This window comes from Peromyscus maniculatus, chromosome 13 (genome assembly GCF_049852395.1).
Source record: "Peromyscus maniculatus bairdii isolate BWxNUB_F1_BW_parent chromosome 13, HU_Pman_BW_mat_3.1, whole genome shotgun sequence".
Classification (NCBI taxonomy): Eukaryota; Metazoa; Chordata; class Mammalia; order Rodentia; family Cricetidae; genus Peromyscus; species Peromyscus maniculatus.
Window position 1 is genome coordinate 60,624,284 of NC_134864.1, and position 25,091 is coordinate 60,649,374.

The following is a 25,091-nucleotide window of genomic DNA, read 5'->3' on the forward strand; positions in this document are numbered from 1 at the left end:
TGCATGAGAGGCATGCAACATCCCCTGATAACTCCAGCTCATCATCTACTAGGCTGATGCTGGGAATAACCAGACGCATAATGATGAGTTGTCAGGTGTTAATAAGGGATGTGTATGTGACAGGACCCGCACCGTAAAACTCCCAGTGATGAGACCTCCATGGCCATCCATTCCTGGATGTTTCTGTGTGATTACATGAGCAGTGTGAAGCATGACCTTTTCATTGTAAGATTTTTTTAAAACATTTATTCATTTTTATGTTTATGAGTCTCACCCATATGTAAGTACTCCATGTGTGTGCGATGCCTGAAGAGGCCAGAAGAGGCTGTGAGATTCCCCTGGAACTGGAGCTGTAGATGGTTTGTGAGGTACCTGTTGTGGGTGCTGGGAACTGAACCCTGGTCCTCTGCAAGAGCAGCAGGTGCTCTCAACTGTTGAACCATCTTTCCAGCCTCAAAAAAAGATACATTTTGATACATGTTCATATAAATATGAAATATGTGCACATATGAATAAAAAGATGTGTAATGTGAGTGATGGGTATCTCGGGATAGCAACACTTAAATAACCTTTATTTCTAAGTCTAGGTGTATTTTCCATGACGAGAGTCAACTGGAATAAACCAGAAAAGATTTTTTTATTATTTATTATTATAATATATAGCACTATTATTATAATAATAAAAAGATTATTTTAATTATGAGAAAATAATAAGAGAATCATAATAAGAATAGTCACCAGCAAGGTGAATGTGGAGGGCACACCTATAATCCTAGAACTGAATAGGTTAAAGCAGGAGGATTAAGAGTTCAAGGCCGAGCAGGTCACAGTGGTTCACAGCTTTAGTCCCAGCACTCAGGCGGCAGAGGCAGGTGGATCTCTGAGTTCGAGGCCAGCCTGGTCTGCAGAGAAAGTTCCAGGACAGCCAGGGCTACACAGGGAAACCTTGTCTCAAACAAAGAAACAAACAAAAACAAAAAACAGAGTTCAAGGCCAGACTACATAGTGAGGCCCTGTCTCCACACTCACAACAACAACAAAAAAGTCACCAGAAAAATGTGATACAAAATTTGTCTAGCAATACAGAAATACTGGGGTGTAGACGGTGATAGAGCCTTTCTCAGCTCTTAGTGAGCATGTCTTAGGGGACCAGGGTCCTGGAAAACTGATAGCTACCAAAACTGCTCTGAGCCAGTGGCTTTCAAATTTGGAGGATGAAATTCACGGACTACAGAGGGTGAGTTTTAGGGTTTTGTGTTTTTTTATGATTTGTTTTTATTATTATTATCTTTACATCCTACCACAGTTTCCCCTCCCTCCTCTCCTCCCGGTCCCTCCCAGCAACCTCCCCTTTGCCCGCTCCCCAGTCCACTCCTCCTTCATACTGTTCAGGAGAGGGCAGGCCTCCTGTGGATATCAACAAAACATGGCTTATCAAGCTGCAGTGAGACTAAGCACCTCCGTGTGTACTTAGACTGAGCAAGGCAACCCAGTATGGGGAATGGGGTCCCAAAAGCCAGTAAAAATTCAGAGACAGCCCCTGCGCCCTGAATCCTACAAGAGGACCAAGCTATACACCTGTAACATACATGCAGAGTGCTTAGGTCAGTCCCATGCAGGCTCCCTGGCTGTCAGTTCAGTCTCTGTGAGGCCAAGGAGCCCAGGTTGGTTGATTCTGTGAGTTTTCTTGTGGTGTCCTTGACCCCTCTGTCTTTTAGAGAGGTTTTTTTTTTTTTTTTAATAGATTCATAGGTGGGTCCTTAAGAAGGATTATAGACAGGGAGAGAGGGAGGGAAGGAGAGAAAAGAACAAATAAAGTAGAGGCCCTGGGAATGTCCGTCAGTGAACTCTTAGTCTGGGAGCTATTTAAAGGGCTTGTGCAGCAAGGGCGTTGAGGGATGCGAAAGGAAGTGAGGTGCCGAGTTCAGCTGTCCAAACCCAAGGCATTCGGGTGGCTCCTCTGAGTCCCAGGCAGTCCTCACAGAGCCTCTAGGCAGGGGTGCTCAGTTCCAAGCAACCACAAGAGAATGGACGCAGAACTCTCTTCTGGGGTTCTGGCCTCCAGCAAAGACATCCTCGGAACTGATGCTTCACCCTTGCCCACGTTTCTGTCTCCCGTTGTCATTGCTAGGACAAGCTTCTAAACTTTATCGCCAGAAATCTCTCTTCTCATTAATAGTAATAATAATAAAATTTTAGCTGAATGGCACCTTACCTTTTTCTCTCAAAATTTGCCTACCTTGTTGTTAGCCCTGGGCCTGACTGAAAGAAAGGGGAAGCATTCAGCCTGCAGTCTCACAGGCTCATTCTCCCCGTGGCTCGAGGACTGAAAAGCGTTGTCTCTGAGCCAAGTCCTGCCTCACAACTGACATCTAACCTCCCAACTTTCTCGCCGTTCATCTTCGCAGCACAAAAGCTACATCGAATACACGAAGACCCTGCCACTGATCCCAGCACCAGAAATCTTTGGGATGAACGCCAATGCCGACATCACTAAGGATCAGTCGGAGACCCAGCTGCTGTTCGATAACATTCTCCTTACCCAGGTGTGTGTCGGGGGGTGTCCTGAGCTGGAGCCAGAGCAGATCTGTCCGCCGCCCCCCACTCCCCAAACCAGCAGAGGCTCCTGACAGAACTCTGCCAGAGTGAAGGAGCTCTCAGAGCAAAAGGAAAAAAACCCACATAATCCCTTAATCATGGACTTCAGCATAGAGAATGTGGGCATCTGGCATTTTCTTTTCATCAGTCTCGTTTGGGAACAAAAGCATCTCTCTTAGTCTCTTGCTTCTAGGAATTCCAGTTCATTCTGCTTTTATGGCTAAGCCTCGCCCCAAATACAGCATATGTTAAATCCCTTTCATTTCTTTTAGGTGGAAGCCATCATTTTAACTATACCCGGGAAGCAGTTTGGGGGCAGGATCTGCGTACAATTTTACCTGTTTTATTGTCTAGTCTCCTACTGATTTAACAGCAGTTGTTTATTTTATGATTTACCTTTATTTAATATTCCAGGGCATTTCACTCAGTTTGCATAAAATATTAGTTTTACACTGCTTTATGAGATAACATAATGCTTTAGTACATGATAGCAACATTATAAAATGAATTCAAACGGTTGATCGGTGGAAGGCACGCGGCCCTGTTGGTGGGAAAACGTGCCTCGTGTGGGTAGAAGGGTAAAATGTAAAGCGTGGGCAGCAGTCAGTGCAGTAGACAGTTGTTCACCCTGACAGTGAGAGACACTCTTTCTCTTCAGAGGTGAGCCACACCTGCTTGTTGGTAAGTTTTAAAAGCAAATTAATCTAAATGCCAAGAGTTCCCATGGAGATTAAATAAAATTTCAATAAACTAAGAATGCACACCGGTTTGGTCAGGCAGATTTTCCGATAGTGAATTCAGGTGTCTTCTGACCTCTTAGAGCGAAACGGTGATGTTTCCTATGGTGCTGCCCCTTGCTAGCCCCACTCTGAGAGCTTTGTGTATAACGTGTGGTAGATAGATAGGGCAGCCCAAGGAATGAGTGACCTTTGCTGGTCCTGTCTTACAGTCAGGAAACAGAGGCACAAATGGATTGAGTAGTCTGACCAAAGTTGGGTGGTCCAGTCTGGCCCTCACTGATCTTGTGCTCTCCTTCGGAGTCTGTGGATGGTACAGACCTAAGATGCCGAAAAGGCCGAGAACCAGGAGGATGTGGGGTGTGTTATCGTGAACGCACAGGTCCACGAAGCCCGGACTTCCACTTTCTGCTAGTTGCCATTTTCTAATAAGGCTGTAAGGACAAAGGCTGTTTTTAAAGCCCATTTCACACACTGATGGCATGAAAACCTGTTCTTAGCAGAGCACACACAAAAGCATGTGATCAAGCATGAGTAAGTCAGTCCTGAGGAACACTGACTACTTGTCATACATGATAGCCTGATGGCAGGACTATTTCAGTGGTGTTGGCTTTATTGAAACTGTCTGGTGTGTGTCACATTGCAGAACCCATAAAACAGTGTGCTCATTCCGACAGAAAGCGACTCAGAACCGAACAAATACGTTTCGATACACCAGGGTATTGCCTCAGTATGTGATTAAACAACCTCTTTCAACATCCCTGGACTCCGATTTGTGAGTGTGACTCTCATGATGGGTAGGCAGTGGCACTTGAGTCACAACTCAGAGGTAGAGACCAGAACTGCAGAGCTCTGTGAGCTAGTTAATGATGACAAGACTTTTGCACTAATGTCCTTAGCTAAAACATTCTCAGAGAAAGATGGAAGAGGCAGGTACCAGAGTCGAGAGTGTCATTTTTTGCGGTGATCTTTTGTTTATACTTAGTGGTCACACTATTTCAAGTAGGAAACTTATAAAACCAATATGCTGTAGGCTCTCTGAAAATGCTAAATTCTGCAAGGTCTCCTTAAAAATAGATCACACACATCTTTACTCAATAAGAGGAAGACAATCCAACCAGATGAGGTGGTTCACACACGCAATGCTAGCATTTGGGAGGCCAAAGCAAGAGGGTCTCAAATTCAAGGCCTGCTTGGGCAAGCCAGTGAGCCACGCACCCCGTCTCTTGAGTGTGTGTTGTTTGGGAGGGGTGTGTGTGCGTGCGTGCGTGCGTGCGTGCGTGCGTGCGTGCGTGCATGCATGCATGTGCATGTGCATGTGTGTATGGGTACCTGCAGAGGTCACAAGATGGAGTCAGGTGCTGGGAACTGAACTTGAATCCTCTGCAAGAGCCACAAGCACTCTTAACTGCCCAGCCATGTCTCCAGCTTCTCTTCTGCTTCAGGATAAATAGTAAAACAGGGAGGGCGGGCTGGGGGCTGAGGTGGAGCTCAGCGGTGCAGTGTTTGCCTAGCACATGTAAGGCCACACTCTCAATTGCCAACATAGAAGGGGGGAGGGAGGAGGCTAGACCTTAGAAAGCTGTGGCTGGCGACCGTGAAAGCTGTAAGGAGAGGAAGTAGCGATGAAAAGCCAAGCTAAACAATTACAAACCAGCAGCGCCTGTAGCTCCGGATGCTTCACACCGGCCAACACCGCTTTCTAAAGCTTACAACAGCAACTGTGTGATTTGGGCGGGGTGAGATGGATTTCTGAGTTGCTGAAGTATTTTTCTGACGTTTTTTTGGTTGGATGTAGGTAGGCCTGCCTGGGTTTTTGTGTCATTTTTGTAGGGTTTGTGTTTTAGAAGGGGACAGTTCTTGCTAGAAAGTAGAATGATTTTTCACTCGTTTATACTATTTTATATGGAGGTCAAAATGCAAAGTACAACTTATTCTGTAAATGGAATAAAAAGAAAAAATATTTCTTTAGTCTGGGTCCAGCATTCAATGTCTTTTTTCTTCTATTGTATTAAATATTAGTTGTAAACTAAATACCTTAGGACTGTAAAAAGTAATTATTTTATGGGCACAGTTCTTAATTTCTTTTCACTAGCAGGCAATTAAAACTTGCCAACATTTAATTGTTTTATTGTCTGATTTTATAAGCTCCTCTAGTGGTGTGTGACAGGTAGGTAAAAATATAAGAAAAAAAAATGATAGTGTTCACAGACTAGATGTTTAATATTAAATCGTAAAAAAAAAAAAACAGGAAACTGTAAAATAGGAAAGGACACTAAACTCAGTTTTCTTGAGCTGGAAAAATGTGAGCTGGTCAACTCTATTCCAGTTGTTCTTATTTTCCACCAGAAGATCCCTGGCAGTATATCTGTTTTTAGAGTTTTTTTTACAAGCCTTTGCAGAAAATATGAATTCATTGACAAAATGCCACCATAAACATACGAAGCACAAATTACATAGGATGATCCTTCCTGGCTTCCAATGGCAATCACTAATGCCTGTCCTTCCTCTATAACTCTGAGCCTCCTTGAGGAGGAGAGCTTATTTTCTTTGCCCTACAGGCTCAGGGAGAACGCTGGGTCTCTGCTGCTGGTAACCGGTGCGCATCAGATATTGACAAATAGATTTTGTGGCAAGCTCTCTCGAGACAGTCACATTTCCTTCTCACAGGTGTTAAGGTTTGTCATTGCCCAGCTGCTTGGTCGAGCCTCAGTGGGCACCAGGCGGTGGGACATACAAACGTTCTCTTGAGGTCCTGCATCTCCTTTGAACATAGCAGATGCTCTTCCTCCTCCTGCCTCACACTCATCCTCTCTCAGAACTTCATCCCCCATGACTCTTACATTTCAATACATCTTGTGTGAAGAAGAATCATCGAGAGAGTAAATAATCCCTTCTTAGAGTTAACCCAACCCTCTTGACCTTCATGAGGATACTTTAACAGTCTGGCTTGTTCAGTCTCGTTCATCAGGTGCTGGAGCGAAGTCGTCGGATGAAGTTGTAAATGAGGTTGCCGGTGACATCCTGGGCAAACTTCCAAACAACTTCGATATTGAGTCTGCAATGAGGAGGTACCCCACGACCTACACTCAGAGCATGAACACCGTCCTTGTCCAAGAGATGGGACGGTTCAATAAGCTGCTGGTGACCATACGAGAATCATGCATTAATATTCAAAAAGCCATCAAGGTAAGGTGACCTAAGTGAAAGAATCACTAAACATTGCACTTTCATCAGCTCAGCAAATGGTTCTTAGTCACAGGTACAGGCATCACTAGTCTTGGTCCTCAGTGTAGAAAACAAGTCCATGCTCTTGATTAGTCTATAGATTTCTGGGAGTAACAGTTATTAAAGAGATGCATAATTACGGCGTGTGCTAGACAGCCCAGCATACTGGAGAGGTGCATGCTGAGGAGACATTGTGCTAAGCCATAAGGAGCCATAACAAGTAAGCGTGTTAGCAATGGAGACAAGTGAAACATGAAACAAATACATACAGAATTTTTAAAGATTTAGTTTATTTGCACTTGTGTGTGCGCTTGTGCTCACATGTGCATGTGAGCGAGTGAGCATGTGTGCGTGTATGTGTGTGTGTGTGTGTGTGTGTGTGCAGGTGCCCACAAAGGCCAGAAGTGGTTGTAGGATCCCTTGAAGCTGGAGTTATAGATGTTTGTGAGCCACCCCGTGTGGATGATGGAATCCAATCTCCTGTTCTCTGCTCCAACAGTAAGCACTCTTCACCACAAAGCCATCTCTCTAGGCCCGTATATAATTTTTAAATGATAAAGTCTTTAGAAAAATAAAAACAGGGTAAGTCAACAGAGGTATGAGTGCAGAGTTGAGGCAGGCTGGGGCTGACCCTTCTGAGGACAGAGGCCTAAATGATATCAAAGAGGAATGTAGGGACTATTAAGAGAAGAACATTCAGGCAGGTGATTGTAACAGTAAGAGCCAACAGCAGGGTCAGTATGGCCTGGACAAGGAGCACCAGGGACAGGCTGGCGGAACAAGAATGGGATGAGCATGGTGGGGGAGAGGGGGCGGGCATGACCGGGTCCATGATGGCCTTGTCTGTCACTGCTAGGATCTCCAGTTTTATTTTGAAATACAGAGGCATTAGGGGTTTTCAGGCAATAGTGGTATTTTATATATTTTGAAGCGGATCCCTGCAGCCGCCAGGAATGATTGTAAGGAAACAGTGACAGAGAACACCGGTGAGGTAGCCGAGCCAAGTGTGGACGTAGCATTGAGGTGAAGAGAAATGGCTGTCTGTGTGCCATTAGGATAACTGAAAGTTTTTAGAGGGGTGAGCAAGTGTAAGGTCTAGGAAAGGAGCAGGTTTGAGGGAGAAAGTCAAGAAAAAATGATAGGGCTGTTTCTGAAGTGCTTCCTGGAGTCCGTGAAGAGATGGCTGTTAAATGAATGCATGAGGGTCCTAGAGGGAGTCGGAGCAGGTATAGCTTTCAGTCTGTATATACTGTGTTGATTGTAGTCAGAAATAGAATTTATAAATTACCTCAGGCATTTGGTAGCCCTGATGAGCACAGGTTATTTTGGAGTCAATTTCTCCCATTCACTGCCCCCTACAGCAGCAACAAATGTGTTACGTTTTTTTTTCCTGTGGTCGTCTCCAACTGCTCTCTAAATATTTCCTTAGTGTGCAAAATAACTTTGAAAATCATACGGTAGTATTTTCAAAATTCAAATACTAAATAAAATAAATGGCTTATCAGAATTTATGGGATGCAGTTAGCAGAATACCCAGGGAAAATTATAGTACTTCGCTCAGCTTTTTTAAATCATCGAATGAGATCAATTAAAAAATAAGTAAATGATTTCTCTTAAGAAACAAGGAAAATGTTGTCATATAAGTTCAATACCAAGAGAAAGAAATTAAAAATCTAAAGCTGAAGAGGAGAAGAGGGAGAAGGGAAGGGGAAGAATGGGGACGGTGGTATTGAACAAGCCATTCCTGAAATGACATGCTGAGGTACAGAACACCGAGTCTAATGACGGTGTACTGCATCATCCAAATTCACATGCTCCACCTAGAAGCATTTGCCATGTGAAAATACACAGCACCGTTCAATACAATAAATGGATATCATCAGAGTGTATTCTCTGATCATAGGATAATCAAGTTAGATGTAAAATAACAAAAAGCTAATATGTAATTTCCATATATTTGTAAGTTCAATACAACACTTAACAATGTACTGCCTAGAGGAAAAAAACTAATGAAAAAATTAAACATGAAGAGCACACCAATTGGTTATGCAATACCAATTGTCAGCCCTGGAAACATACATACTAGTAACAGTATACAGATTGAGCAGGTTGTACTTAGGAATATATATATGCATATAAATATAATTGTATACTTGTAACAACAAATAATGAAAAAAGAAAGAGGCTATGGAATTGAAAGAGCAAGGGATGGAGGGTAGAAAGGGAAGGGAGAGTAATATTATGTGATTAATTTATCTCAAAAATTAAAAAACAAGTATGGAAAAAATAAATATAATTTCCATTAAATCATGAACTAACAACATCAGTATGTTAAAAAGGGGGGGCATATTTCATACACACACACAACACACACACACACGTACATACACACACACACACACACACACGCACACACACGCATACACACACACACGTACATATTGTGGTTTGAAAGAAAATGGCCCAAAAGGGGAATGGCACCTTTAGCAGATGTGACCTTGTTGGTGTAGCGTCAGCAGTCGAGGATATCTAATCTAAAATATTCCAAACTCCCAAGCTCTACAGCTGCAAATGTGACCCTACACATGGAGAATTACATATTTGGTCTCGTAGTCAAAATGTAGATACACTGAAAATATTATGTAAAAATACTTCTAGACTATTGTAAAATATCTATATTGAATATAGATATAATTTTGTTTAGACTTGGGCCTCCCCCCTAACATCTTATTAGTAATGTGCAAAAAATACCAATATTTAAATAATTTCTTAAATATGAGATATTTAAGAGTTTTAGGTAAGGAAAATCTTTACTTGTAATGGACAAGCAGGAAATCACAATATGTACTATAGTCCGAGGTCTGTATCATGAATATCCCAATAAGTTACGAGGATAGGTTACCAAAATGACTCAAGAAACACTCATCTATAGCCTTCTTCGTGTTAAAAAACTGATCGCTGAGCTGCAAACCTTCTCTTTTCTATTGGAAGCCTCCTCTGGCATGTAATATATAGTGTTCAGTGGTCTTCTTTTAGCTGGGAACGTGACATTTTGCAGAGGACACCATAAGGGTGCTGAGGACGGTGGTTGACCGTGGTCCTCGCTACAGTGTGATCGTGGCTGGGTTATTTGGCAAGAAGCATCAGCACCATTAGATGTTTCTCCCTGACCTGGCTCTTCCTGTTTCTTTCCTGAAAGATCATAACTAGCTTCTGAAATTGTGGGAACTAAAAGAGAAAAGAGGCCTGGAAGTTCTCAGCTTCCAAAGAGTATTCATTTAACTTTTGGTCTCAGTGTGATAGATAACTGACCTCAGCTGCACACGACATCCCCTATCTCAGGTGTGTTAGCAGGTTTTTCATTCCCTATTTGTTGGCATTTCCAGGTTACACTAGAGGATGATGGTATGGTGCTTGGGAAAGAGACCTAAGAATTTGACCTGTAAACTGGGTTTCAAATCCCTTTTGCCTTAGCACAGCCATCCTGGCTGACTTCCAGAAGCACCTTGAGTGGCTGCAGACAGACACAGTGGTACAGCTCTTGTTCGGCATATGTGAAACCTCAGGTTTGAGTCAAAGTACGGTGAAAACCAAATGCTAGGTCAGCTGCGAGCTTTCGCTTTCTAGACTCCAAAAGTGTGTCCTCATGCTCCTTTCCTTTCTGTTTGCCCTTTGTGGGCTTACGCCTTTAAGACCTAGAACCTTTTACTGCTATGTAAGTGGAGTTTCAAAAGGGTAAGTGAAAGTGTGTGTGTTTAATCCACCCAGTTTACTCCAAAATGTTCAGGTTAGTTCAGAATAAACAAAAGCAAAACAGAAATGACAACCATAGCCGGTTCAAACACAAGATCAACTAAGCAATAAATAAATAAATGAATGAATAAATAAGTGAATGAATGAATAAATGAATAAATAAATGAATGAATGAATAAATAACGTTTATTGGTAGCAAAAGACTGATTTTTCCAAGTTGATTCTTGCTAAATCCTTTGAGGAAGGAATTTTGAAGAGCCTCAGAGCTTCACCATCCACGCCTGGGGGTATTCATAACAGAACAGGGGCAACTGGACTCACAGCTGGATTTCAGACTGCTTTGACTGTTCAGAGTGCTTCATAGACGCTTCCTAGCTTTATATCCATCACTGTGACTTTAAGAAGGTAGGCTAGGAAGCCTGTACTAATTTGCCTTTAACCAGAGGTAAATTAAATAAAAGGTAGACAATGATTTAGTAGCTACCAAATAGCCATCCATGTATTAGTTAAGACTTTCAACTAAAATTTGGTTAGAGAAACCATTACTCCTTTCCTAAGGAAGGTCTGAAATATTCTATGCCTTCCTCACAAATCCAAGGAAACGTTCATTAACAAAGACAGCGTAAAGAAAGCTTTAAAAGAGGCTCCTTATGATGGCCAGTGCTGACTTCACCGAGGTCTGTTGTGTTTCAGGGGCTTGTTGTGATGTCTACAGAGCTAGAAGAGGTGGTCAGCAGCATTCTGAATGTCAAAATTCCAGGAATGTGGATGGGTAAATCCTACCCCAGCCTTAAGCCGCTCGGCAGCTATGTGAATGACTTCCTGGCAAGACTAAAGTTCCTGCAGGTGAGTTCATCCATACTAATGCTGCTATCCAGTCTTTTCTGCTTTCTTACCTTCATCAGAATGCTGAGTGAGTAGGCAATGTCTCTCTATAGTCCTGCATATTCCAAGCACAAATGACCTCTACTCAGTAGTGTGTGTGTGTGTGTGTGTGTGTGTGTGTGTGTGTGTGTGTGTGTGTGTATTTATATATGTTCTGCATCTTAAGTAGGACATTATGTGATGTCTGACACTCAGGCAAATGCCAGCCTTTGGAGAGAGAAACATTGGCATGTTGACTTGCCGTGATAGAGCCCTATAACAAAGCATCTTAGGAAGCCAACAAGCTTGTAAAGAGGCGAGCTGTTTCTTCATTGCCCAGCAACTTTCCAGCTCTGCCATCCCCGTCCATGACAGCAGTGACCTCAGTGATTACTTTGTGGGGTAGTATGTAGTTGTGTGGGTAAAATCCTGGCTCCTAGTTACCGGCCAGTTGCTGCTTCACTATACATCAGGGAAAAAAAGGAAAAAGGAAAAGCATAGATACAGTGTATATGACAGGAAACTATGGGAAAATTGGGCATGAGGGCTGACACATTAAACCCCAGCACTTGGGTTCCTGAGGCAGGAGGGTCATCCACAAATTCAAGGTCAGCCTATGCTACTATCTGGGCTACATAATGAATTCCAGGCAAGGTACAGTCTCTAAACAAAACAAAAACATTGAGAAATAAAATGAGCAACTTCCCTTTCATAGTACAGTCCATCTGATGTACCAGAGTCAGATACTAAAGGACCAAGATGGCTCCTGAAAGCGGAGGTTGAACTGTGGGCTCTTCTAGAGTTAAGGAGTGGACTCATTTCTTCAGAGAGGCTCCTATAGTTTGCTGTTCAGTCACTTGTTATTCAACAGCTCATCATCAAAACGAATGAAATAAATACAGAATTAAGGTGTCATTATATTTCCAAACACCATAAGCATTCCCCACCCTACTTGTTTGTGTTCTTTTATGGTACTGTGTAGCTCGAATCCTAATTGGTCTTAATAATAAAAACCCGGAGTCAGATATCAGGGTGAAAGTGGAAAGATCAGAGAAGCAGAGCAGCCAGCCATTAGAAAGACTTCTTACCTCTAGAAATCCTCAGACTGAAAGGGGCTGAGCTACTGTCTTCTCCCACCTAATAGTCCTCTCTTGGCCCAGCCATATTGCTTCCTGTCTCCACCCCCCTAGTGCTGGGATTAAAGGCGTGAGATCCCAAGTACTGGGATCAAAGATGTATGCGACCACTGCCTGGCCTCTATGGCTAACTAGTGGCTTAGCTCCACAATCTGATCTTCAGACAAGCTTTATTTGTTAGATCACAAACAAAATAGCACCACAGCACTGTGTTTTAGTATGTTGGATTTCATGGTATGTAAAGTAGGAAGAAAAACTTCTAAAAGAATATGCTACCATATAGTAATAACTAATTAGAAAAGAGATGAAAATATTACCATATGACCAGACTTTATGGAAATCTGTTCATCTCAAACTCACTGTCGCTTTGTGACAGTGAGTTTGAGTTCATAATGGTGTGTAGGTCTTTGGGTGAAACCACTGGACATGTATAAAACCGACACCTACATCTGCTTTCATTCACTCAATTCCCAAGCTAGTATGATGGAGACGATGTTGAGTCAGATTTTGAAATCTTGAGAGTGTGCCTTGCTACTCATTGAATGCCTGAAAGGTCATATGCATGTTTGGAGATGCATTTCATTGATATTGTATTGGAAATCTGTATGACTCTGTTGCTGTATCACTTTTGTCTGGATCTACCATAGCAATGGTATGAAGTTGGCCCTCCACCCATCTTCTGGCTTTCTGGCTTCTTCTTCACGCAAGCTTTCCTAACTGGTGCACAGCAGAACTATGCCAGAAAATTCACGATTCCAATCGATCTTCTTGGGTTTGACTACGAAGTGATGGATGACAAAGAATATAAAAACGCTCCTGAGGATGGTAAGTGCAGTGGCAAAAGGAACCGGCTCATTGTCTGTGCAATGGACAAAGGCATAACATTTTTGCTTATCTTCTCAGCTGTCAAAAAGCAATCATGTACATAATACCCTGAAACAATTCATAAAGCAAACAGAGAAGAAAATAAATTGAGTAGATAAATCTGGATAAAAGATACATTCCCCCTATACTATATTTTCCTCCCAAACTGAGGAAATTAGAAACCATGTGTAGTTAAAGTAATAATAAAATTAACAGTATACAGGCTAATCATCCATAACCTTGTGTTGGCCTTGGGCAATCAAGAGGGAGGAGTTTCTTGAAGACCATACCCAATTGGAAAATCCCTTTTGTATGTATGTATCCACTACTGTTACTTGTATGTGTATGTGTGTATGTATTTTATATATATCATTCTGATACTTACAGCTAATGGTAACATTGTATGTGTGTGTGTTAGAGAGAAAGAGACACAGACAGAGAGAGACAGAAAGAGGAGGGTATATGTGAGTGTGTTCTAAGCACACACCTGTGTGAAAATGCCCCTGGAGACCAGAGGATGATGGATGTCCTATATTAGTCTTCACTTCCTTCCTTTGAGACAGGCTCCCTCTCTGAACCTGGTGCTGGAGTGACCTCCAGGAAGCCCCAGGGGCCCTTCTGTCTCCTCCCCCTACAACCTGGGGGTTATTAGGTGTGCACATAAGCCACGCCTGGCTATCTGCATGGCTGCTGGGATCTGAACACAGGTTCTTAGGCCTGAGCAGCAATCAATCAGTCTCATCTGAGGTCTGAGGACCTGGAAACATTTGAAGATTGGGAGGGTGATTATGAAGAAACATTGTTTCCTGATTGGTTGTCTTTTAAATACTTTATGCTGGCTGTGATGTTTTATTGTAAATTTAGTGAGGGCCAGCAAGATAGTTAAAAAGGATACATTTTGCCATGCCTGACAACCTAAGTTCAATGCCCCTTATCCACATGGTGGAAAGAACTGAATCCCACAAGGTCGCCTCCAACTTCCCACAGGTGTCCTAGCATGCATGCACACACGCATGTATGCACAAGCTCACACATGCAAAATAAATAAAATGCAAAAACATAAATAAACACAAAACAAATAAAATATAAATTCAGTGGACAAGGTCACTACTTCAAATAAATATTATGTTTTTAAAAGCCAAAAAGCTAAAAAGGACTAAATTTCACCAAATGGTGCTGACCTTAGGTGAATGGCATTAGTCTCCCAGTGACTATTAATCTATAGTGTTTCAACCAATGTGTCACAAGCAACTCTTCTTCCCTAGTCATCACTGACCCACGCTGGTAGGCACTGCAGATGAAGTAGCAGCAGCCTAGGCTCCTGTTCCAGTGTTCAGTCAAGTATGAGACACTGTCAGGTAGATTCAGCTCCAACATCGCCTGACAGTCGCCCCACTTTCCTGCGGCTAGTGGTTCACTTCCGACCAGGTGTCATCCAGCTCAGGATTTGGGTGATGGGAAGCCATCCCTCTGCTGTGCCCTGGGAACCTTGCCTTCTCTCTCCCCAGACGCACGCTGTGCTCTCGCCGCACAGTGCCTTCCTCTCTCGCCTCACCCTTGTGAACGCAGGAGGCTCAGCACACAGCTCTTAGCACCACCAAATCTGCGAGCCTGTGTACATCTGTACCTCCTGGAAGTCCAGGCCCCCTTCCCTTTCTCTGGAGCTTTGTTTCTTCACTGGTGCCTCCTCTTTATGGAATCAAAAGACTCAGACTGGGTAATTCCCTAACTACGCGGCATGCTCTGGCATGCTCCGGCATGTCTTGTCTCAGAAGCAATCAATGCACTTTCCCCTTGTCTTTGATCCCCACTGCTTTCCAATAGCAGAGTATCTCAGAAGCCTGGCTTTGTATGAGATCTGAGGTCTCGGCTGTCCTCCTTCTGCTCTTCATCCTCCCATCTCCAAAATGCCCTTCTCTTCAGAGTTACTGATCGTTTCCACGTTGGCAAATCCAGCCGAATCCCCTCTGTCTTCATATCAGCGTCTCAGCCATTTCTTTTACCCTGTCTGTCTTCCTGGACACACTCTCCTCCCTTTGTTTCCAGGACACGGTCTGCTGGCTTTCTCTGCCTCACTGTCTGGATTTATGCTTCTTGCTGGCTTGTGCTCCTTCAGTTATCAGAGTCTCCAAGGACAAAGTCCTTGAACAATTTGTTTACTGATTCATCCCTTCCCCGTGACCTAATCCATTTTTATGTCTTTGAACATCTCCTTGCTAGATGCTTCCTCTGTGGTCCAGAAGGCTGTACCCATAACTAACAAAATGCCATCTCTACGTTTGTATCCCCTGGATGCATAGAACTTTATAATTAGTTTCGGTAAATGACCCCGCCGTCCAGCCGGAATGCTATGGCTTTCTCCCTCCTTCCTCACACACTGTCCGTGAGATGCCCCCACACCTGCCGCCACCCCCATCCTCTGGCCTTCTGTGCCGGTTTGTTTTCTTGCCTTCCTTCTCTTGTCCAGTCGTCTTGGAAGATGGCAACACTGGCCCGTCCCACAGTGATCCACGTGTTTCCTTTCGTTGTCCCCCCCCCCAATACAAATGCAGAGCTGTCTGTCACCTTGCCTGACCTCACCCCTCCCTCCTCAGCCTCTAGCATCCCGGGGCCCTCAAATGCTGCTGTGGAAGCCCCAAGGCATCATGGAGCTGAAACTCACCACACATTCTTGGAAGCTTGCCCAAGATTTTACCCCACTGTGATTCCACTTTTTTATTCCGCTGTTTAACTGCGGAAATATCTTTAGGGGCAATGAGCACACAGGGCAGCAGACCAGTGGGGCACATGCTATGTTATAGCTAATCGTACTTTCCCCAGGAGCAGACGCCTAACACACCATTATCTAACTGTTTGTTTTTCATGCATTTGGAATGTGGACGTGGCTGAACCCCATTTATTATCTCCTTTATCATGTAAGCTTCAAAAATAATCCCTTCACGCAGGTTACTACTGTAAGAAACAGTCAACCTCTGCCCTCATAAAATCGGTATAGCTAGAGAGATGGAGGAACATGCCAAGGAAAGTGATTTGTTCCAAAGAAAGTATGTGGGAAGAGAGCTGAAGAGCTTTGAGTAAAGGAAAGTCAAAGAAAGCCCCCCCCCCCAGTGTGGTGCTGTGTCCCAGTCTGTGCCGCAGAAACCGTCCCACCCTTCACACTTAATCTTTGCAATAAACCCCCAGCATAGACACTGTACCGCCTTTGTGAAGCAGAGGCAGAACCTTGGGCTCAGGAAGGCTAAGTAACTTCCCCATGGACTCAAGGTAGCATTGGTCGAGATGAGATTTAAGTGCAGGCCATCTGGCCTCAACTCACCTGCGTTCTTCCCGGCCTACTGCACTGAGCACTTCAGGAAGAAGTTTGAAAACAGAGCACATCTCACAGAAAGTCTCATGGCAGAATTGTGGCAATTCTTCATTCAGGAGCCTGGATTTTTTTTTCCTCCTAACTTTTCTCAGTGTCATTCTGATATAAGATAAAAAGCGGCATTCCAGTTGACATCTGAGTGGGACCAATGTCTCTATATAATTTTGGACCCAACTAAAAGATTTAAGTTATGAAAGCACTGCATAAAGTTTCTGAAGTAGCTAAATTTCCATACTCAAAAGGTGGGATTGGGTACATTGAGTGTAGAGATTATGTGGAGTCCTTTATTTTTCTTTTTTCCAGTCAGCATCGGGCTGTTACTAAGTGAGCATTGGGGGTGGGTGGGTGGAGGCAGGAATCGAGGTTGTCAGATACTAAAAATTCAGAGTTATCTTGAGAGTGGTGGAGTAGTATGTAAAACACAATTTACCTAAGGATTAGTATGATTACTTGGTATTCCAAAATTGCTCAGTAAGAAGTGTCCATCAGCTAAGCAAATCACTTCACTATCAACATGTCCACCCCAGCACAATAACACTGAGGATAGATATTTGTTAAATTATGAATTTCATTTTGTATGCAATAAACATTTTTACCACAAAATATGCTTGTCCACTCCAGCTTATTTCATCCCACTTCATATATTACCTAAACAAAAGTGAGACTCCACAGAATGATCTGGAAAGATGGGATTTTCCCCTTCTCATGGGACCCCAGTAGGAGGATCACAGACACTATCGGAGTATAGCTTGGGTTGGAACTTAAGTTTCCTCCCAAACTCCGCCCCGCCCCCCACTTCAGCCTTTCTCCTTTTATACTCTGTAATATGCGTCTGCCTCTGGTTTCCTGGCTTTCTAAGCCAGGCTCTCCCTGTTTACCTAAGAGTAAAGCAGTGGACAGATGTTCAGCGTGTTGACACACATATAACACTAGCACTTGGGAGGCTGAGGCAGGAGTGTCGAGAGCTTACGGCCAGTCTGGCCACCTTGAGATTTGTCTCTAAAGGTAAATAAGTAAATCAGTAACTAAATGTCACACTGGATACAGGAAGCCACCATCAGTTCCTTCAGTGTTTAGCGTCAGCTATTCTAGGCATATTGCCCAAGATTCTATTACCTGAATGGCTAGTTACGCCTGGGTGACTCAACCATTAACTGAAAGCACTGACTAGTGGAAACGGAGGTGGAGAAGAGGGAATCTGAGAATCCACGCCTGGCTATGTGCTGGCTTGGGTCCCCCAAAAAGCAATTGCAGATTCTGAACTCAGTCAACATGCATCTTTGAACGTTAACTTCTTTTGTTGTTATTTAGGTGTTTACATCCATGGATTGTTTCTGGATGGAGCTTCGTGGAACAGAAAGATCAAGAAACTTGCAGAATCACATCCCAAAGTTCTCTATGACACAGTCCCCGTGGTTAGTATTTGCTAAGGACACATACACATATTCCTGCATATGTATGTGTATATGTATACAGTCTAGGCTTAATTGTTCGCAGTAATTTTGTGCTGTAAAGCTGCTCCCAATGCTGAATTATTAAGTATATTTGTTCTTAGTGTGATTCTGGAGTGAGGCGCTGCAGTCTCGGAAATTTTGTTGGTTTGTTGATACACACTGCTGTGCCGTTTCTGTTTAAAGGAAACTCACTTAGCATACGTTGTTGATTCGCTGACGTTGACTCATGGTCAGTAGCGCTGTGGTTCTCACTGGCTGCTCATCCCTCAGCCTTCTTGCACATAAGAGCATCGGACTGCTCTGCAGCCTTTGCCAGTGAGTTACTGTAAACGATGGGATAACAACAAACCAGCACAAGAATGTTAACAGCTGAGCACCAAATAGACCATGAAGAACATAGTTGTTCACAGTTATGAGAGCTGAAATAAGAAAGCAAGACTTCCCCTGGTCCAACCACAGCCATGATGATGTGGCACAGAGACAATTCAAATCTCGTGTCAACCAAGGACCACAAAAGCACTGTCAGGGATGCTTTTAGGATGAAAAGTGAATTCTGGTGTTTCATAAAACTTACAGATAAAGAAGTCATAAATGGTGAAGACCAATGACAAGGAATTGTATCTTTGTGTAACTGCATCATGACAAATAGATTCTGACACAATTTGAAGAGCATATCCAGGACACTATGATAAAACAGACTATGAAAGTCACGTGAACTGTAGGATTCTGTAAGCAGCTTAGAGATGGGTGAAAAGTCACCAAAGCTGCTGCAGAGGGCGGGCGGGGCCAGTCCAAACCTGAGAGTTTCATCCAGATCCACCTCTGTGTGCCCATACTCTGGGCGGAGAAGGCTTAGGACAGGAGACTCCCAGAGTGAAGTACACGTTTGCCATTTCGGGAGTTGGCAGGGGTTGCAACTCTTGCCCTAAGAATGAGGACATTCTTAATTGGCTTGCAGGGAGTGGAAAGAGTGTATCTACAAATGGAGAATGATTCTTCTAAACAAAGAAGTCAATGAGAAATCAAAATTCTCATTAGAAAAATCCATTCTTTGCTTAAAATGAAGTACATCCATTGAAAGAGCTTTGAGAGCTATGTTATAGTTAAGCGGTAAAAACAGCTTGGCCCTCTCCATAACACAGATCACACAATGATTTGAGAGGGGCGGATACCCCTGGGTCTTAGTCACTGGCTTCATCGTGTGATTGTGTTTTGACCTAAGGACCCTAAAGGAGGGTTTTGAACAGGGGGCAGTCAAGTCATCTACCTCAAGGACTACTCATTACTATGAGATAAATGAATTTGGTCAAATTCTAAAAGATGTTTATGGTTATAGTTTGTCCTTTGCCCTTATAGTTCAAAGGCCAGCTGGCCTTGCTCTGAAGACTGGCTGTGTTCTATAATAAATTACATGTTAATATTCTAGAAACTTGCCTAATGACTAAAAAGAATGTGGGTGTATTGTAGCTCATAGAGGAATGGAACTATGCTATATTTTTACTTGAGTGAGAAAATTGTGCTTTACACAACTACTTTAATTACTTATCTATCTATTTATCACCTATCTATCAATCATCTACCTTCATTTATCTATTGCATTTATATATATATACACACACATACCACATGTGTGTGGAAAGAGAATGCATTTATGTATATAATAATAATATAATATAATAATATAATATAATATAACATAACATAACATAAAACATAACATAACATAACATAACAACATAATATAATATAATATAATAACAATATATATAACATAACATAACATATAACATAACATAACATAACATAACATAACATAATATAATATAATATATATGTTAGATATTTTCTCCAAGACTTGTTCCCCATCCTAGCTCTATTGTAGAGTGTTGCAACAAACTTGGGCATGCAATTATTTCTTCATGTTGACTTCATTTACTTTGAATATATACTCCAGAGTAGTCTAGCTGGATCATCTGGTAGTCCTATTTTACTTTTTTAAAGAACCTCCATACTATTTTATAGAGACTGCACTAACTTACATTAAGAAAACCGTCTTTCTAACTGGGCAGTGGTAGCTTACCCCTTTATTCCCAGCACTCAGGAAGCAGAGGCAAGCAGATTTCTGTGAGTTTGGGGCCAGCCTGGTCTACAGAGCGAGTTCCAGGACAGCCAAGGCTACACAAACATGCCCTGTTTCAAAAAACAGAAACAAACAAAAAGAACACAGTCTTCTAAAGGTCTTTGGCACTTGTAACAAGATCGTTTGGCTGAGGTTGCACGAGGTCTCTGTGGGTTTCCCATTCTGTTTTGTCGCTCTGTGACATCCTTGTGTGAACGCCATGCGGCTTTCCCTAGCCTGCTTCTGTAGCATGCTTCCAGAGCAGGGAGTGTGAGGTCTGCGCTTTGCTGCTTTTGCTTCAGGTTTCACTGGCTATTCCGGCTCGCCTGCGCTCCCAAAGGAACTGTAGGGATTTTCTAGTTCTGTGAAGAATTGTCACTGGTTTATCAGTGAGCTCTGTGTCTGATTGACAGACCCATCTCTAAAATAAACTGAAATAGTAATTGAGATTTCAGACATCAACCTCAGGCATAGACACACGTACAGACAGACACAGGTGCACCTGTACATACACGTGTGCTCACACACCTGTGAACAGTATTGCACACATAAATAACACACATGAAAGGAAGAGGGACAAAGGCGCTCCCTCATACAAAATCAAGGAAAAACCAAGTTAGAATCACTGATCCCTGAGGCAATGATAAACAGAGATGGCTCAGGGCGAGTGCTTCTCTTCAGTGGTGTAGCCGCTGACGAGTTGCCCATTTCTCAGTAAATAACTCACTACCCATGATGGCGTAAGCAAGCTCTGTGGGTTGGACAGTAAGAGGGGCTTTGTTGAGAAGACTGGCCTTACCAGGGGTCAGTGTGGAGGGACGAGGATGGGCAATGGAGGGGGTACAAAAAAGGAAATGAAAGAAAAAAGGCCATGGTGTAATTAAAGGCCAGCGGGAGCAAGGGTAGGATAGGAAATGATTGAGCAGAAGGCTGTGCAGCAGCCCTGGACAGATGTACCATGTGGTCTTACAGGTGGTCTAAATGTGTTCTGAGTCCTGACGGGAAGTGTGTGTGTTCCAGAGCTTCGAGGTAGAATGTTCTCTAAGTGAAAAGTCCACTTACCCGCTGTGTCGATGAACTGATTTTCTGTGTAGATGCTTCATCTGGATGAGTGTCCATTGGTGAGCAGGCTTACTGATAGCTCTGCTGGTGGACTGGAGCCCAGGCTCCCTTTTTAATCTAGCAGTGTTGTTTTATAAAGTTGGGTACAACATAAAATAAAAATAAATTTTGCTAGAAAGATGGCTCAGTGGTTAAGAGCACTGACTGTTGTTCTTCTAGAGGACCCATATTCAATTCACAGCATCCACATGGAAGCTCACAACTGTCTGTAATTCCAAGATCTGACATCCTCACACAGATATACATGCAGGCAAAACACTAATGCACATAAAATTTGGTACTGTTATTATATGCATGTATATTCATAAATAATACATCTTCTTGATGAAGCAATTCCTTGATTGTTATGCAGTGACCTTCGTCTCTTTTTTTTATTTTCTTAAAGTATAAATTGTCATATATAATGACTCATTCTTGGTTTTGAACTCTGTTAGCTTGGGGTGTGATTTCCCACCATTTCCTTTAAGTCTCTATGTCTTTTGGGTTGAGATAGGTTTTCTGTGGGCAGCATATTTTGGGTCTGGTTTTTAATTCATCAGTAATCTGTATCATTTCACTAGAGAATTAAGGTCACATTCACTCAGAGTTATGGAAGGTGTGGAATGCCTGCCATGGTCTCTGTTTTCTTCTGTTTAGGGTATTGTTGATTCTTCCTACCTTATTTAAAGTCCTCTCTATGTTGATACTTTGATGTTTTAGATTTCTCATTTGTGTACCTACTCTTCCAGTGGAATTTATACTTTATGTGCTCATGATGATTCTCTTTTCTTTTACTTCTGGGTGTAGGGTTCTTTTGAAAGCATCTGTAGGAAGGTTAGTCTGGTGGTCATAAAGGATCTTAGTTTGTATTTATCTTGGAAGGTCTTTTAGCTTCTGAATTCTTCTTGACTGCTCCAGAGGCAGCAGGACCTGAGAGAATGGAGCTGATAAATGAGGTGGACTAAAGTCTCATGCAACAGCCAACTTTATTCAGAGCATCAGACAGTTTAGACTCTGAGGACTAAGAGTCATACTAGTAAAGTGTACACTCACAAGGGCAAGCTGCACATGGCAAAAACCTGTTTATCCGTAGAGGCATCTAAGTAAATAACAGTAGCCAGTTGTAATGAATTATCTGAAGTGAACTCACTCCTACCTGCTACATCTGGGAGAAGCATGAAAACACATTCCAAGAACAATTCTGTTTTGAAGAAACTGAGGTCATAAGACTCTTGTCTTGTTTTCTTGGCGTTTTCTCAGAAGCACCTGGAATTCTCCTCACAGGATTCTTGGACCGTGTTCTGGTAATTCTAAAGGACAGCCTTGCTAGAAATAGGAAGCTTGGCTAGCAATTGCTTTCTTTTAAGACTCAAATACGTTATCTCATGCCCTCCAGACTGTCGGGTTTCTGCTGAGGATTCTGTTGGTGGTCTACTAGGGCTGCCCTTCAGTGTGACTTGGTGCTTTCCCCTTCAGGGTTTAAGACTACTTCTGGGAGTGATGAGACGGCTTCCTGGGAAAGAGTACTTGCTGTGAATGCAGGAAGGCCTGAGTTCAAATCCTAGCACCCAGGCAAAGCCCCAGGTAGGGCACATATCTGCAACCACGTTGCAGACAGACAGATCCAGGAGCTGGATGGCCAGCCTGCAGTGAACTTCAAGGTCAAGTGGCAGGCCTTGCTTCAAAAGCCAGAGTGGAGCACAGCAAAGGAATATATCTAATGTCCTTCCGGCCCCTCTAGGCACGCACAACTGCACATATGGGCACATAACACACACACACACATACATACACACATACACACACACATATACACACACATACACATACACACACATACACACACACATACACACACACACACATACACACACACACATACACACATATACACATACACACACACATACATACACACATACACACACACATACACACACACCACACACACATGCACACACATACACACACACACACACGTGCACACATACATACATACACATACACGTGCACACATACATACACACACATACATACACACATACACACACATATACACACATACACACACATACACACACACACCTACTTTGTACTACACTTTTGGCATGTCGACTATAATGTGTTGTGAGGATCTTTTCTGGCCATGGCTATTTGGAGATCTCGGACTTCCTATACGTGAATGCGTGTGTTTTTCAAAGACTAGGGAAACTTTCTGCTTTGATTTTACTGAATAGGTTTTTTTTTTTTTTTTCCTTCAAGTATGCCAATTCTGCAGGCATTTGATCTTTTAGTAGTACTACAAAGATCCTGTAGTTTTTTTTTTTTTTTTTTCTCACGGTCTTGTTCCCTTTCATTTATTTTTTTTTTATGAGATATTTTTTATGAGATATTCTGAAAGGCCAATATTCTTAGTGTATCTGCTTACGTGAGTCTGATTTGGAGACTTGCAGCTGCATGCTGTTTGACTTTGAGAGATGATCTTAATCTGTAGTCCAGGGTGGCCTTGAACTCATAGCAATCCTGCTTTTGTTCAATGAGTTCCTCCTTCCTATCTGCATTGTCTTTCTAATTTGTTTTTTATGTGTATCTTCTTGGATCTCATTTGTTATTCAGGTGGTTTTCCTTTGTTTTGATACAGGGTTTCATACAGCTCAAGGTGGCCTTGAGCTCAGTGCTGAGTGGGACCTTGAATTCCCAAGTCTCCTAACTCCATCTTCTAAAATCTAGGTCTATGCCACCATGCCTGGCTTGGTGTGGTGTTAAGGATTGAACCCAGGGCTTTATGCATGCTAGGAAAACACTATGTGGATAACTCACCCACACCCCAGCCCTCTCACTAAGCGTTTTAATAATTATTCCTTTGAATCTGTCAGGTACCTCATCAACATCAGTATATTTGGAATCTGTTACTAGGGAGTTATTTTTTTAGAAGTATTGTTTTAAAATATTTAGACTGCTTCTTGTTTTTATATGTTGAAATCTGTGCATCTATTGAAATGGATGTCTCTACCACTTCCTTCCTAGATAGCCTTCCTAGAATATGACTTTCTCTTAAAGATGTGTCTTGGAGTATCAGTTCATTATGCTATGCCGAGTTCATTTCCAGCTGGATACTCTGGGTACTGCAGCATAATCTCCTTGTACTTTCTTGGTGGTTAAGTTTGGACAGAGCACATACATAAGAGTCAGACCCCCTGCTTATGGGTTACCCATGAGTGGGACACCAACAGTTCAAGCAGGTGTCAAGTACGTAGCAGAATGATTGATATGCGCCCTACATGGTTCCTCGTATAGTGGGGTGATGGAGTGATGGTCCTCATCCAGTAGTGGGGCTTCATGGGCACTGTTGATGCTGGTTCTGTTATTTCATGGGCTCCAGTCTTGGCTGCTGCAGCCACGGTGAAGGGTCTGAGCACCGTCTTTTGATTAGACCCTGTAGGGGTCCAGGTGCCTCACAGGGAGTGACAGAGCATTCCCTCCGCCCTCTGGAGTGCTCACCCCTCCTGCTGGTCAGCAGCGTGTGACCAGACAAGTGAGAGGCAACTGATGCAGGGGCCGAGGACAAGTGCAGCGGGATGTGCCTCCCCCACAGTCGAACCGCAGAGAGCGCCCTGTCCCCCCGCGGGTCCCCGGGCGTACATTTCTAAGACAGAGAACGATCTCCCTGGCTCTAACTATGCAGGCAGGGAGGCAGTGGAATCCTTTTCACCCCTCTAAAGCATCATCCCTATCACAGAGCTCACATCACAACCCTGGTTCTTGTGGAGGAGACCAGACCCTTGGCTCCCTCTGCATCTCACCTGTAGTAATCTCAGTTTGCCTGGTGAGCAGTCCTCCTGCTAAGCAAATGTAGAGAATGTGGGGTTC

The 25,091-nt window shown here is 43.0% G+C and overlaps 1 protein-coding gene across 1 annotated transcript in view; it reads left to right on the forward strand.

The window, feature by feature from the left end:
* Positions 1-25,091, forward strand: part of Dnah7 (dynein axonemal heavy chain 7) — a 257,387-nt gene that overhangs the window by 230,900 nt on the left and 1,396 nt on the right. Inside the window, exons 60-64 of the mRNA XM_042259698.2 lie at positions 2,409-2,546; positions 6,294-6,524; positions 11,010-11,162; positions 12,964-13,141; positions 17,859-17,962. Of these exons, the coding sequence (XP_042115632.2) occupies positions 2,409-2,546; positions 6,294-6,524; positions 11,010-11,162; positions 12,964-13,141; positions 17,859-17,962 (804 nt within the window). The remainder of the gene's footprint in view (positions 1-2,408; positions 2,547-6,293; positions 6,525-11,009; positions 11,163-12,963; positions 13,142-17,858; positions 17,963-25,091) is intronic.